The sequence below is a fragment of the Silene latifolia genome, chromosome X (assembly GCF_048544455.1).
Source record: "Silene latifolia isolate original U9 population chromosome X, ASM4854445v1, whole genome shotgun sequence".
Lineage (NCBI taxonomy): Eukaryota > Viridiplantae > Streptophyta > Magnoliopsida > Caryophyllales > Caryophyllaceae > Silene > Silene latifolia.
In genome coordinates, this window is record NC_133537.1 from 44,267,123 (window position 1) to 44,285,924 (window position 18,802).

An 18,802-nucleotide genomic window follows, 5' to 3' on the forward strand; every position below is an offset into this window, starting at 1 on the left:
TTTTCCATTTCATGTGATTTACAAAATCATTGGAACTCTTATTTCCTTGGAATTTTAATTCCCTTAACGAACTAAACAATCCTTAAACGTTAATTATTGTTTGGTTCATTACAGAATTGTATGAAAGAGAGAATGAAGTTTGAAATCAACCAGAATATGGGTATTAGATTTCAAAGGATGGGTGAGGAATTAAAATCCATCAAATTCTAACTCTATTCCAAAATAATTTAACCAAACACTAAAATAGATCAAATTCATTCTATTTCATTCTAACTCCTCCAACCAAACACCTCCGACGGAACTGGATTTGGGGTACGAACTATTTAATAAAAATATAGGGTTATCATGGGAAAGCGCAGGTGGTATTTCAAGTTGAGAACAACTTATTTACCACCGAGTAGTATATAACAGATTTACAAACGGAGGGGTTTAAAACTATGTTGTACTTGTAGCCAACACATCCATGAGCTCCTTTTATTCTAGCCATTTATTTAGGTTTTCATTTTAATCTATTATTTTATGAACTCATATTCTTTGGATCAATTGCTAACATAACCAAATACATTAGTTTTCTTTTCTTTTTGGAGCTGACAAAAGCTAACCCAAATAATGGAACCCAACCTGAACCGCCCAAAATCTAACACGCTAGAACAAGAGATTTGGTTGAACCGAACCGACAAGAGGCAAACAACAATGTTAACATTATTTGTACCAAATCAAACCCTCGCTTAACATGGACAGACTCGTGATCCATCATTGACTCAATCAAATCGATGACCAGAGAAAGAATTAATAATAATGGTAAAAGTAAGTCTACTTGACATCCATCTTATAATCACTTTTTACTTGAAGCTAAAATAATTGAAATTATAAAAATATAAGATAAAATATATACTGATAGTAATACTAAAATTAAATCCATCCGACTTATTACCCAATTTTAACCCTGACTTTATGATGGCCAAGTATGCCTGTTATTAGCTTGACACAACATGAACCTAATATGCGCGACCCACTTAGACCTAACCCATAATCAGCTCGGGTAGTTATTGATGTGTCGTATTCTCTTCGTTTGACATTTTTCTAATTAAATTTGGGTTGTACTTTTTCACATATGAATTTTACTCTTTCACATACGCATTTGACAATTATATCCTTGTCATTTTTTCCTTCCTCACTCAATCGATTTAATTCATCTCCCTTTCTTTTACCTCCCTTCGGCAATCCACTCCGTCCAACCTCACTCCGGTAGACTCATGCTCCGGCCGACCTCGACTCCCCCTTTCCTTGACTACCCTTGTCGGGCTTCTCCGTCAAACGAAAGAGCAAAAGGGTAATTATCGTCTGCGTGGGTCAATAAAAGATGATAAATCTATAAGAATGAATCTGATAAAATCTGCGTGGGTTAATCTAAGATTTCTGGTAGAACATCCAACTAGTAATTACAGTTGTCTAAAAAAAAAAAATCCAACTGGTAATTAATGGCTGCGTGGTTTTACTCAACACTTGCCTTGACACACATGTTACCAGTTGCAACAAATTCTCACATGCAATTTTTAAAAAAATCCATGGGAGTAAACATCCAAATTGGAACTTCACGCATTACTGCATCATCGATCAATCCTCAATCGCCATTGTTTACAACTCAAGAGATTGCATTGTTTAATGTTACTGATATGAAACTTCATAATTTTTACTTACTGTCTTCCCCCAAAAATAAACCCTAATTGATAATAATTAATAAACAATTAAACATATTAATTTCTAATGATAAATCCAATACTTTCAACAAAACATATTAATAATTCTTAAATAACTAAATTACTTCACTAAATGAAGAATTTTAAGGAAAAACATAGACTTAATTTGTGTAGATTTAGGATAAAGGTAATATAACACTTAATTTGCGTAGGTTTAGCAAAAAGGGTATAATATGAAAAGATAATGAAAAAATGTATGTGAAAAAATAAAATCCATATTTCGAATTTCAATACATTTAGTTTCCTCATTCCAAGGCAAATTACTCCTCAGTGATAAGCATCTCTTAACTTCGTATTATGAATTTAAAATCTAACTACAGTTTCCCTAACTCTAGCAATTACAGAAAGTGAAATAAGAGAGAGGTGAAAGAAAGAAGACCCAAAAATCTAATGTTAACGTCATGTTTTGCTCCAAAGCAATGTCATACGGACTTGCTGCCTAAAACCTCAGATGATTATCGTCTTACATAAAAAAAAAAAAAAAAAAAAAGTCGTCTCAAGTCTCAACCGACAAGCCACGCCTAAAGCAAAAAGATGAATTCAATTCAGCTCCGACTGCCAAGCAGTAGAGTCGAAACGAAACGGCTATGCCCTTGTCCACATGCAGCTGCGTATTAGACAACTATTAGGACTAACCTGTTCCTCGATTGACCCTTAAGGTTAGCAATCACAAGTTGAAGAAAAACAAACCTCATAGTGTTCCCACCAATGACAAGATAAGGAGTTGGATGTACATTATGGTTTCCCAAATGATCCAGGATAAATGTTGCGTCAAAAAATACATCTATCGCGTTAAACTTGGTCATCCAAGGGAAGGCATCTACCCACTCTTTCTAGTTTCTACATAACAAACATATCCAAAACGGAAATAATATAAACAATCTAAAAATAAACGAACCATACAGCATAAGCAAAGCATTGGCAATGCCTTCAGCTGATACATACACAACAGCAACTTCATCATCAGACTCGGTTACAAAGGTAACATATATTCAATGTTTTCGGTTTAAAATGTACTCTGTAGTACCCAGTCATTGCACCCAAATAAGAGTGTCGAGTATCAAATACTCGTGCAAAAAGCAGGAATGGACGTAAAAACAACAAACATTAGAGAACCAACACCAAAGCAATATGCCGACTTATCAGCTATAGACTACAGAGATACTTTCCGTGTCTCAAACATCAAGGTTCACAAATTCATTTTCAGGATCACACTTTGCTGTGTTCCCTTTCTGTTCCATGATTTCTCAATTTGCATTTTCCTCCACACATTCTTACAACTGTTAATTCTTGTGCCATGAGAGTTGTCAACTTTGTTTAGAGACAGAAGGAGTAGTAATTTATAAAACCTAGAAAGTAATCCAAACAACACAATAATTCCATGGCAGAGCAACATGCCAACGTTAACCTGAAGAAAACAATTTGTTTTCAAGATGGTAAACGGCTTATCATGTCGGATTCCAGGTTACAAATGAAGAACAAGTATTTATCTAAAGGCTACAGTCAAGGGGCCGTTTGTAGGCAGCGATGAGGATTAACACGCAATATGCCTACAGTATAATTTTGGATCATAGCCGAAGGCCCGGGCAGAGGTCGCGATAACCCCGGCCAAATGCAAGGTCTGTTCAGGTATTAAAACATGGTTTGGCCAAGTAGAACTGATGCAATCAACTTCTAGAAAGAGTTAAAAGAGTATTCAAGTTGAATTTTGGGTGAATAAGTGCTCAAAAGCTCTAGAGGACATTGTCTGTACTGACCTTTGTGCCTGCTTTTTCCCACTAATTTAATACAATGAGCTTTTACCCTAAAAAAACGAGGTAAAGAGGTTGCCTAATCCGGTACATCTAACTGATACTCAATACACGACACACAATCATTAGAGTATCTGATAATTTATCATACACACACATGAACCAGTCGACCCAACCCAAAACCAACCCTACTGACCTGCTAGCCAACTCTAGTGCAATTTCCTTAGGACAGCACCAAGTACTCTGGCCTTCCAATTCCTAAACCCTCCTCCATCCACAATCCAAAATTCCACATACACATCACCAGCCTTTAATAAATAAAGTTTACTCTGATCAAATTTCAGGCAACTAATATTCAGACATCATTTTCGACATGTCCATGTTCTACGTCAATCCTACACCTTTTGGCTTCCCCCAAAACAACCTATTCCAATTTCTAGTTAATAACATGTGTATATTACTACATAAAGGCGACTCCGTGAAAGTGCCTCTAATGAAAATCGATACCAAAGAATCTGAAGTTAGAGAATCTGAAGACGGGTGAAATAAGGACAACTAAAAGCTAGACAGAAACTTCCCACAAGAAATAACTCAATTGATAAGCCAAAAGGCAGCATCTTGCTGAGATCCATGCACCAACACAGGGATGAATAACTTGACCTGCCACATAACAGCTCACTAGTACTATTAGAAACGTCTTCTAAAAGAGCAGAAAAACTAACACAATAAGCATCAAAACGTCATGTAAACTTATCATAGCCTTACCCCTGAAAAAACAGTGTTCTCCATCCTGCATTAACTGTTAACAACTTAAAACTACCTGACAAGGGCTGAAGGAGGGTCAAAAGATACCATCCGACAATCAGACAGGCCTAGAGTGAGAAGCAAGGTCGACAAGAATTTCAGATGAAAAGTAAGGACCACAACGTTAAAAGACCAAAAGATGAGGGCCATGAGAACATGCAAAAAATGAAACATACACGGTTAACGTAAATAAAATACAAATCAAAAGTAGAATCTGGTCAAGTAATTAAAGGACTGTTATAGCAGCAAGAGAATATATAAAAAAAAAATATATATATATATATATATATATATAAAGAAGGTCCAAGAATTCAATGAGCTTCCACTACAGAGATCCTGCATGACAAAACAATAAAATGGTGAATTACAGAAGTGCAGCAGCAAAAGGGGGATGGAGCAGCTCAAGCTTGTATCGCCATGTCTCTGCAAATGTCATAACAGTACAGCAAGATTAAAGAGGTGAGTCTTAAACTTCCAATAAGTCATGGCAATAGGTAAGTAATCAGGTTCACAAGAGCTCCAAGAAAAATGATGCCTGTCAAGATATTACAACAACAATAACAATGAAAGGGATTAGCTAAGAAAGAGAAATTTCACAAAAAGTTAAAATAGCAACAAAAAACTCGAAAAATTTTCTTTAATTGGAGGTTAAGGCCCTGCTTTAATCTGAAACCAGCACAACATTATACGGAGTACATCATAATTCTACTGAAAGACGAGTGGTCAGGGTTAGCAATGAGAAACACAAGTCACAAAAATTGTGAAATACAAAAATGTATACCAACTTATGAGTTGTGACCCGCCAAGTTCCCCATGTACTTTGCCACCCAAATTTAACTATGTCAAAGCTCTTTCCTCCCACACTCAGTTTCTTCGCTGTGTATGTCACCATACACACAGAAAGGCATGTACTGTCTCTATAATCTGCTTTAGAGTTCACAGCAGTAGAACTCAAAAAAGACTTCAAAATAGTACCTAATTACCAAACAAATTTTCTGATTAAGAACATCGACTGTCAACTCAAAGTAAAATGGTCATATATAACAGCTAAAGAAGAAGGCTACCCTCCTCCCACACCCAAAACGAAATTCAACAACGAAATATCAAGCATTTGGTCCAAAAGCTACACCACAATGAAACAACCGTCAGCAGGAAGTAATAAAACAGAAGGCTGTAAAAACTAAATAGAGTTGGAGAAAAAAAGACTAAAGAAACGAAGATCACAGTCCATACCTCTTTGCAAAGAAAGAGTACCACGTAATAATAAAGAATCACTTCATCTCTGCCATGAACTTCTCATACTCCGCATCAGCTCCCTGAGTAGCCTGCTCAACAGGTGGGGGAGGTGGGGGATTTGAGGCCCAAGGGACATTAGCCAGAACTTGAGGTTGTTCAGCAGGAGGTGGCGGAGGAGGCGGTAGTGCACCATAAAAGGGTGAGTATGCATACGAAGATGGAATATAACTAGGATGTGTATGAGGAGCCATACTCACAGGAGAACCCCCATACGCACCACCCTGAGACTGCATAATGTGGGTCTGCACAGAAGGCGGATAATAACTCGACCCAGGTGGCGGGGGCGGGTACCCAGGGTACGGCGGGGGTGGACCCCAAGGGACAGGAGCACCATAGCTTGGTGGAGGCACACTACCTAAGGGGCCACCAGAAGGAAATTGCTGGGAGGGGTAAGAGTTCAGTCCCTGGTTTGGGGGCGGATAAGGCGCGGGTGGTTGAGGTGGAGCGGGTTGCGCGGGTTTACCAGCAACCCGAACTGCAATCGTCCTTCCCTCAATGGACCGTCCATTCATCCCCACAATAGCAGCATTAGCCTGATCAACATTAGCATACTTAACAAAACCATAACCTCTTGGCATATTAGTCCCTCTTTCTTTAATAACCTTAGCCATCACAATTTCGCCAAAAGCCGAAAAATGACTAATCAAACCCTCATCCTCAAGTGTAGGTGGTAAATACCCAATGTACAAGTTAGTCTCATCAAGTTCCTTATTATTCTTACCCACATTCAAACCCAACCCCGGATGCCCACCCCCATTACCATTACCATTACCATTACCGCCACCGCCTTGCCAAGAACCCGACTCCAACGACTCCAATTTCATCGAATCAGGCACCGTCCCCCCTAACTCAGCCAAAAAGCTCTTATACTCATCATCCATCTTCTTACCAGTAGTCCCTTTAACAGGACAATCAATAGTAGGATGACCACCATCACCACAAATCTTACACAACACATCACTCTTAAACGTCGTCGTCTTGGCCGGACAAGCGTACTGTCGATGCCCCGGTTCGCCACACAATCTACAATACTCCTCATCCCTAATAGTACCATTCAACGAAGCCAATTCCTTAAGTTGCTGCCTTTTATGCTCATTCAACACCTCATCAACAGGCTGCAGTAACTTCTCAACCATACCAGCCGCCGCCTCTAACGACTCCGCTGTATCCGCCTCCACTAATACGTGTAAATCCTCGTTCTCACCCGAATCGGGTTTTAAATTCAATTTCTGTTGTAATCTCCCCTCTTTCACACTTCCTTTTCCCCGAATCACGATTTTCGCACCGGTTTCCTTCTCCATTCTCTTCTGAGTGTTCCCCCTCGGCCCGATTATCAACCCGATGAAATTATAACCCGGGAACTCCTTTTGCGGGATGTAGAGCTTCTTGTGAAGCTTCGGAGGGCGGTAATCGGCCGGCGGTTTGAATGCCGGGTTTTTCTTAATGATTTGGCTGATTATTTCCTGTCTTTCCCGGTTCAGCTTCTCCCTTGCGCGATACTCTCGGGTATTGATCCGGATTCCCATGTTGTCGTAAACCGGTTCGGGTGAGGGAGACCGGGCACCTTCCGGTCGGTCGTCGAGGGGTAAACCGGACTGTAATTTCCGGCTTATTTCGAGTAATCGGGAGTTGAGGATTTGTACTTCGGGATCGAATTCAATACCGCCCATGAAATCGGGTAAATGGATAAGGGGTTTCGGCTCCTCGTCGGCCCAGCGTGATTTGCGTTTTCTACCGCCGGAATCTGCTGACTCGGACGGTGGTGGGTCCCATCGTGAACGGCGTTTACGACGGTTAGTTGTGTCATCCTCGACGGCGGAGTGAGGATGTTGAGTGTCGGTTGTCGTCAGAATGCCGTTCGCGGCGGCAGCAGGAGTTGATATTCCGTTGTCATGCGTCGCCGTGGTGGTGTTGTTGACGGCGTCTAGGGCTTGAGGAGGGGAAGAAGTAGGTAGAGTTTCAGAAAGCACTTGAGGTTCCATGATTGATTGATAATTAATTTGTGATTTGCGAGAGAGGGAAAATTTGGGGAAAATTTAAGTGTATTTATAAACGGGTCCTAATTTGTCAAGTCTGATTATACCAAGAGTTGGATTTTGACCCTTCAAACGGGTCAGAGGGGCGGTACGGGTTTATATGAGTCGGGTTTATACGGGTTTCGGGTTGGGTATGATTTAGTAAGAGTTAACATTTTTTGCTTAATATATTCAATATCACAATATTATACGAAATATTTGGTTGATGACATGTTACATGTATATGACAAGCAGTGATTATATTTGTATGGTAATCAATTGAGTAATTAATCATGTGATAAAACTATACTTTAAAATAAGTATAAGCGTATCGTATTCAAATTAGCAAATTGCTTGACAAAAGATATGGTGTTCAAATTAGCAACAGGATAAGCATTCGACCTCGTTCCTTGAAATGGTCCAACTTACGGTTACAAATCTTCCTTGTATGCTCCCTAACTGTTGCGAAATGAAAGTGATTCATGGAAATTTTGCTCACACAAGAAGAGCCCAAAGGTAGGCATTTCTTCTTGTCAATTTGGTAAATAGTCTCCTCTTCAACCAACTCAACCTTCTTTGTTAACTCAAAATCGAAATTTTGATTGTGCATCTTAGGCATATGCCTTGAAGTTGTATGAGGAATTGCTGCTTCTCTTGAAGTCTCTTCATAGGGAGTTCCCGTCTGGACTTCATTATGTGGTAGTAAATGAACATGAATTGTCATTGTGGTTAAAAGTTTACGCCGGTGAACATGAATTTCCTTACCATGAAGGAGGTTATTATAAGAGCTTGCATCAATCCTTAGATGGGAATGGCCTCCACTTTTTTTTTTTACTAAATTTAAGAAATTGATCCCCTTAATTTTGATTGGATCAAGCAGTAGGGTCAACATTCATATCAGTGTCGGAAGAGTCTTTATTACTAACGCTGTTACTACTACCCAGGTCCATTTGACCTACTAACAATGCAACATTATCACTTGGACATAATTGTGACGACGAACAATAGGCAGCCCCAGCCTCAATCTGCACCGAAGTTTCTTGAATTTGAACAAAGGAACACCATTTTTCCCAACTCAAACCTCGTTTGCATCGAAATGGTCTACGACAACCCGCTTATCATTTTGATTAACTACAAGAGAATCCTAACTTTCTCTAATTCTCAAATAATCCCCTATTTACTAAAAGAATAGGAAAATCTTCAAGTTTTCCCACCTAAACTACATTTCCTATTTTGATAAAATCTCTTATCAATACTATATATTAATTCCAGAAACCAAGGGACTTCAATGTAATTAAAGAAATTTATACAAATTAAATATACTATATAGTTTTAAATCGATAGCACCGTGTGATGGACCTGATAAAGGGATCTCAATGTAAATATTATATAGTTTTGGTTAAAAGTATAATATAAACATGCCTTGATGAAGAATATTTATGGAAACTACATTAAATTAAAGTAATTAAATTTAGAAAACACAATAATATAGTAATTTTCCTTAAAATTAACATGCCCCACTTATGGAATTAATTAGTATCATCATAGAATTATAAATTTAAGTTAAATGTAGTAAAAGTAATAGTAGCAGCAACGAGATTAATAAAATTAACGGTATTAATGTGGGAGTAGTGAAAGTTATAATAATGACAGTGGGGGTAGTGAATGTAACAACGAATGTAGTGAAAGTAACAGTGGTAACAATGAGAAAAAGTATGAACAATTAAATAACCAATCGACTCAAAGAAATATTTTTATTTATTTAAATACAAGCCGGATAAAATTAACGGGAATAATGAATTTAACAAAAAAAAAAGAGTAATTAGTAAAAGAAATAATAGTAACCACGGGAGTAGTGAACGTAATGATATTAACAAAAAATGTCGTGAAAGTAATAATATTAATAGCGAGATAGTGAACGTGTCTCATAATTTGAAAATAAATTTTACATTTCATTATAATTGCAAAATATGTCATAGAAAAATATATTACTAATAGTAAACGTGTGAGTTAGACAACTCCAACATAGTTTATTTCATTGAAAATAAAATTTAACGGTAAATAGAGGTAGCCCGGGCGAAGCCGGGCACCAAACCTAGTACTATATATTAAATCCAGAAACCAAGGGACTTTAATGTAATTAAAGAAATTTATGCAAATTAATTATATTATATAGTTTTAAATCAATAGCACCGTGTGATGGACCCGATTAAGGGATCTCAATGCAAATATTATATAGTTTGGGTTAAAAGTCAATTATATAGAAGCTTGGTAATTTTCCTAAACATGATTAATTAAGATGGTCAATTTCAAGGAGATTAAAAGAAAGAAGATGTTTGGTAATTTTCCTAAATATTTAAAGAAGACTAGAAGATGGTCAATTTCCTTAAAATAAAATAATTAATTAGTATAAATATGCACACTTATGGTATTAATTATTATCATCATAAAATTATATATTAAATTTAAAATCTATGCAATTTTATTAAACTTTATCATTTTTTTGATGTATAGAGATGTTAATTATTTAACATACAAAAATATAATAAGTAGGCTATAAATAATTCAAGTTAGATTCCATAATATATAATATTGCATAATTCTTTCGATTTGATTTAATGCATATATGTAATATATTTATATAAATATATAATCCTCTTAAAATTGCATGCATAAGTAGTAAAAGTAATTTCGTCAATAAAGAAAAGAATTGTAGTAACATTGGATATAGTTATATGACAATAATCAATATTAATGCGGCAATAGTGAAAGTAACAATAATTACGGCGGGAGTAGTGAAATTATCAATATTAATGCAGCAGTAGTGACAGTAAAAATAATTACGGTGGGAGTAGTGAAAATAACAATGATTACGGGCAAGTAGTGAAATGTTATTACTATTGTTTCATTAATAAGAGTAAAATATTAATGGCGGGAGTAGTGAATTTGTCTAAAAATTTATTTCATCGTAATTTTAGGATATGTTATAAAAAATATATTAATGATAAATTTATGGGTTATGCAACTTTAAGTAATTTTATTTAATGAAAAAAAATTAATGGTAAGTAGAGGTAGCCCGGGCGAAGCCGGGCACCAATACTAGTTTACTTTCCTATTTTGATATAATCTCTTATTTAAAATTTGTCTCTAAGATTTTTGTGATAAAAAATTCGTTCTTTGTATGCTAAATCATAACTAACGGAAGATGATACGCATACACATGGTGTACAAATTTTTTGTACACAAATCAATAGCTACGTGACACGTAGCAAACCATAGTTAGCTAGGTTAGATTAGTTTAGGGTTAGGTTAGTCATTTTCCATATATAGTTAATTTATTAACTACACTTAGTTAACATTATTTATGGTTTTTTTTTGTATTTGATTTAGTTTTCTAAATTTCCAATTATGTTCAACAATTAGGAATAACTTTTTTTTTCTGATTTATTATTTATAATTGATTTATTTTTCGAAAAAACCCTAATTATTTGAACCCTACTTTTATCCAAATAATCAATTCGTAATTGAATTTTATTAATAAAATTGATTAATAATCCTTATACAATAATCAAAATAGTTCAAACAATTGATTATCATCCCTAATTCAATTCTCGAAATTGGTGAAATTGAATTCGATTTTTTATTTTTCATCATTAATTAATGATGAACCCTAGTTCGTCAATAGGTGCCTAAATTTAGCCCTAATTCGATCAATCATATGATTATGAACCGTAATTCAATGCGTGAATGTAACACCCCAACCATCCGGCCAAGATAATTAGAGCGTTACCATCTCGGTTTCCCGAGGTAGTGTTTCAAAATTTCAATCAAAGAACATTTTATAAACAAACATAATGTTTAGTGAATTACATAAACGTAAACAAATGAGTAAATAAAATACAACTCGTGACATCTATACTCTTCTAGCCAACTAGACTCGTCTCGTGATATCATCAAGCTCGTCCCGTCTCCCGCGTACTATCCAACAACCTGAACATAATCTGCTCCCCATATGACCAAAGGATATCATATGGATCGACACAAGCCACCCCAAAAGAGATAAGTGTCAAACACAGACACACAAACGTCAGTAACGATAAAAGAAAGTGTGACACGACTCAAGTGAGTGAGTCAACAATAATCCAACCGTCACGCCGGTACCGGGACACGCCCAGACGTAACCACAACCACTGGTGCCAGGAACACGTCCACGACGCCACAATCACACAAGGTACTCTGAACACGTCGGTGGTACCGGGCCCAAGAGCGACTCGGGTCCTCTGCCAGATGTCGTGCCTCACCACACGCGTCCTTCCAAACTCAAGTCATTAATGTGCACATTCCTATTGGGGTGAGAAACCCCAATAGGCGACTCAAGCGGAAGACGGTCTCTCAACCGCCTTCCTTCTCCATATAACAGGTAACCAACCAACACCGAAATATCCTCCAATATACATGACAAACACGATAAATGCAAGATACCGTATAACATGCCAACTACCGACTCATCAAATACAATTAATGACAAACAACTCATTTAACAAATAGACAGATTATCGAAATTGAGTAGGATGAACCTACCTTTCGCAAGCTCCATAAGCAAACCCGATCCAATAATAACTCCACTTCATAAAACCGTCACCTAATTAAAGTAATTAAATATACTTAATTACTAACTAATCTAATTAAATTAAATACGAATTAATTAATTAAACCTGTTTCAAAACTACCCAAAACCCGTCACAAGACTCGGTCCATACTACCACCGTACCCCCACCGTGTACCACCTCACCCTAGCCACCACAACCAACCTATTCCCGGCCTGCCCAACCACCATCACCACCACCAATCATCGTACCAACCACCACCACACAACCGTAACTACAACACCCACACACACCCGCACCCTACACACAAAACACCACATACCGCCACCACCGTGGCCACCACCGTCACTGTGGCATCCCCTGAACACGATGGGCCCAACCACCAGCCTACAACCCCGACAACACCCACCATAACAACCGACATCTATGACAACAACAACAAACACAACCCATAAAGTCAACCCGTATGGCCCCTTAAACCCACTGTTTTCGACCACCTACGGCCATCCATTCCGCCACCCATGACCACCACTACAACCCCCACTCATCTCTCGACAAAACCCACCCAAGGTCAGCCCAAGATAGTCACAAAAGGTGGGTCGAAAATTCGTCTTAAGATCGTCGCACAAAAATTTATATATATATATATATATATATATATATATATATATATATATATATATATATATATATATATATATATATATATATATATATATATATATAGGATCGGGATCCGGTGAGAACCACTAACATAATGAGAACCATGAGAACCACTTAATTTACAACGGATCGATCAGCCAATTCCCACAACCAAACCCAAACCCCGTCATTTTACATTTTCATTCCCCCAATTTCTTCTCTCTCTTTAAACCTCACAGTACATAGTTTATTATATACTCAAACATCAATTTCCGATTTCGCGTAGCCCTTCGATCACATTCCAGACTTTGTGGTTCAACTTCATTCGTCAGGTTTTCTTCATTAATGGGAGTTGTATTTGGATTCGATGAGGTAAAGACTTGAATTTGATTTTTATTTGAGTGAAATTAGGGTTTATATTTTTATGTCTTTTTAATTTTATGATTCATCAATTAAATTAGTCGAATTAGGGTTTACATTCATCAATTTAATTTGTATTTTTTTTCGTTGTTGATAATTAGCTTTCATATTCATCAATTTAGATGACGATAATTCATCGTCGTTCTCTTATGGTTGTCAAAATTGTTAAAGAATAATTATCGGGAGAAGAAGAAGGCGAAATAGGGAAATACCTGTTGAATGGAAGAAGAATGTCGTCCACTACAACAATTTTATACCAGCTGAATTGTTGTTGGCTATTGCCCTTTCACCATTGATGTGTCTGCAACCCACCATGGTGCACCCATTGCTAGGTATGTTTGTTCTTCTTTTCTTTGTTTTATGCTTTTTTGTCTTTCGCACTTTTCTTCTTGTATTTTCTTCTTCTCTGTTCGTGTTTCTATGTTTGCTGTTTTTCTTTCTCAGCTAATTTGGATTCATCTTCTCTGTTTTTCTATCTTTGTTTTATGCTTTTTTGTGTTGCACTATTGCTTGGGCCTGACGCACCTCTCCAGTCCAGTTCAATCTTTTTTAGGTTCAATGTTTTTGGTTACTTAATTTTTATTTGTTCGGATGTTATTAACTTTCATGTTTTCCCATAATCAGCTACTGTCAAAGCATTATGATGTTTGTCCCTGCAAATTAGCACAGCACCTCATAGATTTACATGTTTAATGGCCACATGAAATTTGTAGAGAGTGGAAACAAAAAGTCCAGGGAAAACAACTGCATTGTCAGCAACTTTATTTCACCAATTGTCCGTTACTTAAAAGGTACCTTGATTAATACGTTGATTAATGGCTCATGGATACTTCTCTGCTCCTGAGAAGTGGAGAACGACTTAACTCTGAGAGGTTGATATGATTCTGATCGGACGCTCACAAGTATGTCTAGGTCACTTCTCTGTCTCGTGAAAGATCAATAATCAGCACACTCTGTCACACTGAGAGTTTTAAAACTGGCTATTGTGAAGAAATTTTCTACCTTGGTTTCCTCCTGTAATATGTGATTTGGAAATTAGAAATTGTTATTACCACTGTCGAACTGAGAGTTTCCAAACACAAACATGCCTGAAAACCTGCGTACGACCTTGGGATTCCCGAGTTGCAGCTGCTATAGCTCGGACGAGAACAAGAATGGATTGGACTGAGCACAAATTTTTGTTCATTGTTGATACTCGTATTAGAAAGTTTTAATATGTTTTTGTTTTGTGTGAATGAATTAGATAGTTGGTTGTTTTGCTTTTATAATGAAAGTATCTGTATTCTCTTATGATACATTAGCTAGCCCATGGGATTGATTGGCGTCTTATGAGTTACTGTGACAGTGGCTGTTGTTAGAACTGGCTATTGTTAGAACTGCCACCTACGTTAAGTAGTTTGATCCTTTGTCTGACTTAAGTAGTTTTATTGATTGCTTGATTGTCTTCTCCCTAATTTCAAGTTTTCACTGAAATTTTAATCGAGGGTTACCTTATGCCTTTCTTTTGAAGGTTTATGTATCCTTAATTTGAGTCTGAAACTCTAGATATCAGTTGTAAGCTAATCAAACGCGTATCGGATCCTATTCTGTAAGGGACTGCTATTTGTTTGTAGAACTGGCTGAAATGGACGACGTATACAGACGGTGTGAGTACCATGTCAGTATGTCACTGTCACCTGTTCTCTACATTATGAATGTTTACGTTTTACTTATTTTGAAAGTCAATTAGCTCAAATGGGAGAGCATTGTGCAATGCACAAGATGTGGGTTCGACTCCCATATTGGCTATGAAATACCAAATTTTTCTTTTATTCTAAGAATGAAATAGTGTAATTGGTAATCCTATTTCCACTTCTTATCATGGACCTAAAGACAAAAAAGATGAGGAAATTGGACACTTATTTCATGCATATACAGGGTTGTTTAATGCACATAGGTTGCTTTTTCATGCATCTAATAGGCTATATGGGACTCGAACCCATACCTTTGTGCAAAATTTGCACATTGCTCTACCATTGAGCTAACAGCCTTTAAAATACGCTAAATAAATACGAGTACGAAAAAACTAACATAAGTACCCTGAAATGTTTCTCACATATTAGTAAGATATGTAATAGATACACTAAAATGCCTTGTAGTTACATAAAAAGGCCGGTTAATACATTAAATCTCCTTCATAGTCATTTCCCTTATTTCATGTACATAGAATCTTATTTCATGCGCATAGAACCTTATTTCATGCACATATAATCTTATTTTATGCCCATATAAAAGTAACGTCCTTAACCAACAATAATTAGTATCATAATATAATCAAACTGATGCAACTGAAAAACTTTTTAATGTACATAGAACCTTATTTCATGCACATAGAACCTTATTTCATGCACATATAAAATTAACGTCCTTAACCAACAGTAATTAGTATCATAATATAACCAACTGATCCAACTGCAGAACTTTTTAATGCACATAGAACCTTATTTTATGCACATAGAACCTTATTTCATGCACATATGAAATTAACGTACTTAACCAACGGTAATTAGTATCATAATATAACCAACTGATTCAACTGAATAACTTTTTAATGCACATAGAACCTTATTTCATGCACATAGAACCTTATTTCATGCACATATAATTTTATTTCATGCCCATTTAACACTTATTTCATGCACATAGAACATTATTTCATGTACATAGAACCTTATTTCATGAAGAAGGCAAACACAACCATATCCTGAAAGCTTTAACAGTAACATTAGAGATTTAGAGGGTCTATTGCATGCCAAGAGATAATCGAGTTTGCTAAAGGTTTTGTCACAGTTTAATACCCAAACTATGTTACTACTCAAAACGGCTAACTTAAAAAAAATCGGGCTCAACTTGACAAAAAGGAGCAGAAGTAGAAAATTTTAGTCATGTTCATTTGTTAGCCTAAATGTTTCTTGCCTTTTTGTTACCAGTTTGTCTTTTAAAATTACCTGTTTTTAACCAATCGATCATTTTCACTCTTTCTATTTTTACCAACTTACTGGTTTGTCCATTTTTTATGGATCTTTGTCAGATAAAGCCTTTCTTCTGTGTTTCTGTAAGTGCAAGATCAATGAAGCCAAAAATTTACTGAAATCGAGAATTCCTTGTTATGGATTTTGCAGGAGCAGAAAAAGTTGCGGTGAAACGACTTGCTCTGAGAAAAAGAAGCTATGTTTGGGTCAAAGCCAAATGTAAAGAAACCACTCGGCCCCAGCACTAACAATAACACAATGGTTGGGACTCCAGCTAGGCGAGTAGGAACACCCGGTGGGCGTCACGGGTTCTCTGGTAGCAAAGATCGAAGAGATAGTGTCAGAGCTGCTAATGTGATACCACCTAATTTGGTGGCCCTTGCTAAAGATGATTCTATCTCTCGAGCTAACTGACCCCTACACCTTGTCCATATGTTTCCTACATTTGGCGTCTTATAGGTGAGTCGATTCTAATATGTTTGGGTGTTGTACATCGAAAGCTTTCGATGCAATGAATGCAAGTTTATTTTCAAAACTTGTATACAAAAAATTATACTCTGCAGTTTCTGCACACAATTTCAAACCTCAGTAAATGATGCTATTTTAGTAACTGTCAAGACTCAAGAGTAAATTCACGTCTTTATGTTTTCATACTTTAGGCGCACAACTTTTTTTTTTATAGCTCTCTTGCTATTCACTAGAATTACACCTGATTTTTTATAGCTCTCTTGGTATTCACTAGAATTACACCTGATTTTTTTTTATAGCTCTCTCGAGCTAAAGTATGTTTTCATACTTTAGGCGCACAATTTCTGATGCCGCGTTCCGGGTGAGCTTCTAAAGCTTGTTATACCATAAAGAAAATAGAATGTCACACCAAAACCGAGATGGAATGAGGGATCCTATTAAGGGTCAATATGCTTAAAAGCCATGGCAAATAGCATCAGAAATTGCATTCCTCAGAGCAAAAGCCTCAGCTTGCAGAAGCCCTCAAAAGATTAAGAATCCTTAGGAGGACATGGGGGCTAAAGAGTATGTGTCCTATAAAGGGATTGTTGCGATAATTTTTCAGGAGCAGACAAATGACAAAAAGCATAATTCTACCATCATTATTAGAGTAAAAAAAAGGTCCGAGAATTCATTAAACATCAAAAGACTAACGGAACACACAATCAAACCAGAAACAAAGAAAAGAGTAATGATAAATAGTAAACGCCATACAAGAGATTATAGTGATAGATCATTGATTAAGTACGTAAAATGAAGTAATGAATAGGTAATTAATGTGCAGATATCTTGAATTGAACAAAGCAACGAACACAAATGAAAGAAGTACAAACAAGAATACAACCCTAATCAACTAATTTGAATTATAAAAATCAGGAAAACTGAGGAATAAAAAAAGAAAATGGGGGAATTGTGGAATTACCTAAATTGTAATATGCTCGAAATCGGAAAACTCAATGATGAAATCAGCGGAACAGAGAAGGAAGCAAAATTGAAATCGGATATACGAAGTATTTTGGTCGAAATCACAATGATTGGCGCTCGAGATCAACGAGAATGGAGAAGGAATGAACCAAAGTTATCGCAGGAAAGAGGGTGTGATGAAGGAGGAGGGAGAAAGTTGAATGAAAAGAGAAAAAGTGCAGAACGCGTGATAATGATAATTGAAAAATGGAGAGTGAGACGGGTTGGACTAATCTCAGCCCTATGTTTAATCTCAGCCCTTAAAGAGGTTCTCACAGTTCTCATTATCTTGATGGTTCTCATGGGATCCCAAATCTATATATATATATATATATATATATATATATATATATATATATATATATATATATATATATATATACTGGTCAAACCCCTAATTGGGTGGTCAACGGGGTCCATGGGTGGTCAACGGTGGTCTGTGGCGGGTCAAGGTCGAGTCGGGTTAAATAAAATATTATAAAAAACTAGTGTGAGACAGTTTACCTTACGATCTCGAGGCGGAGGGACAAAATCTCCATTTTTCTTCTCATCTCTCTTTTCTCTCTAAAATGTATGGTGGATGGTGGCTTTTGTGGGATTATAATAGGATAAGGGTAATATGGATAGGCTAGGGTGGAGTATATATATGGTGAGTGCGGTATACGTATACATGTATCGTATATCGTATTATTATTATTATTACAACTTATTATTACTACTATTATTATTATCGTTACCAACATATAATAATTATTATTATTATTTTATTATTCCGTCTCAAACATAACTCGTATAAATATAATAAAATATTATTTATATAATTATAAAATACGGAGTATTACAATCTCCCCCCCCCCCCCCCCCTTAAAAAGAACTTCGTCCCCGAAATTCACCTCACTCTCTCCTTTCCACAAATCTCATGCATTCTCTCACACCTCACATGTCTATCAACCATATACACTCTTTCTAAACATCGCACTCAACCCAAAGTTCTTCACTCAATTCTCACTACTTTCTCATGTTCTG

The 18,802-nt window shown here is 36.5% G+C and overlaps 1 protein-coding gene and 1 long non-coding RNA gene across 4 annotated transcripts; both read right to left on the reverse strand.

Moving 5' to 3' along the window:
• Positions 1–1,959: 1,959 nt before the first annotated feature.
• LOC141623274 (splicing factor-like protein 1) lies at positions 1,960–7,677 on the reverse strand. Of its 3 annotated transcripts, XR_012533276.1 has the most exons (3): positions 5,549–7,676; positions 2,451–4,850; positions 1,960–2,367 (listed from the first exon to the last, which is right to left on the reverse strand). XR_012533276.1 is itself a non-coding variant. In XM_074439370.1 (2 exons), exon 1 carries the CDS (start codon positions 7,591–7,593, stop codon positions 5,587–5,589), a length of 2,007 nt encoding a protein of 668 aa, XP_074295471.1. In that variant the 5' UTR covers positions 7,594–7,677; the 3' UTR covers positions 1,960–4,738; positions 5,549–5,586. The 3 variants fall into 3 exon arrangements, 2 of the variants coding, with proteins under 2 accessions (XP_074295471.1, XP_074295470.1); XM_074439370.1 differs by having other exon boundaries at positions 1,960–4,738; positions 5,549–7,677; XM_074439369.1 differs by having other exon boundaries at positions 1,960–4,850.
• Positions 7,678–11,544: 3,867 nt separating this feature from the next.
• LOC141621374 (uncharacterized) lies at positions 11,545–18,367 on the reverse strand. The gene is made up of 3 exons (XR_012532269.1): positions 18,281–18,367; positions 12,208–12,268; positions 11,545–11,627 (listed from the first exon to the last, which is right to left on the reverse strand). It is a non-coding gene; the product is annotated as an uncharacterized LOC141621374 (long non-coding RNA).
• Positions 18,368–18,802: the final 435 nt, after the last annotated feature.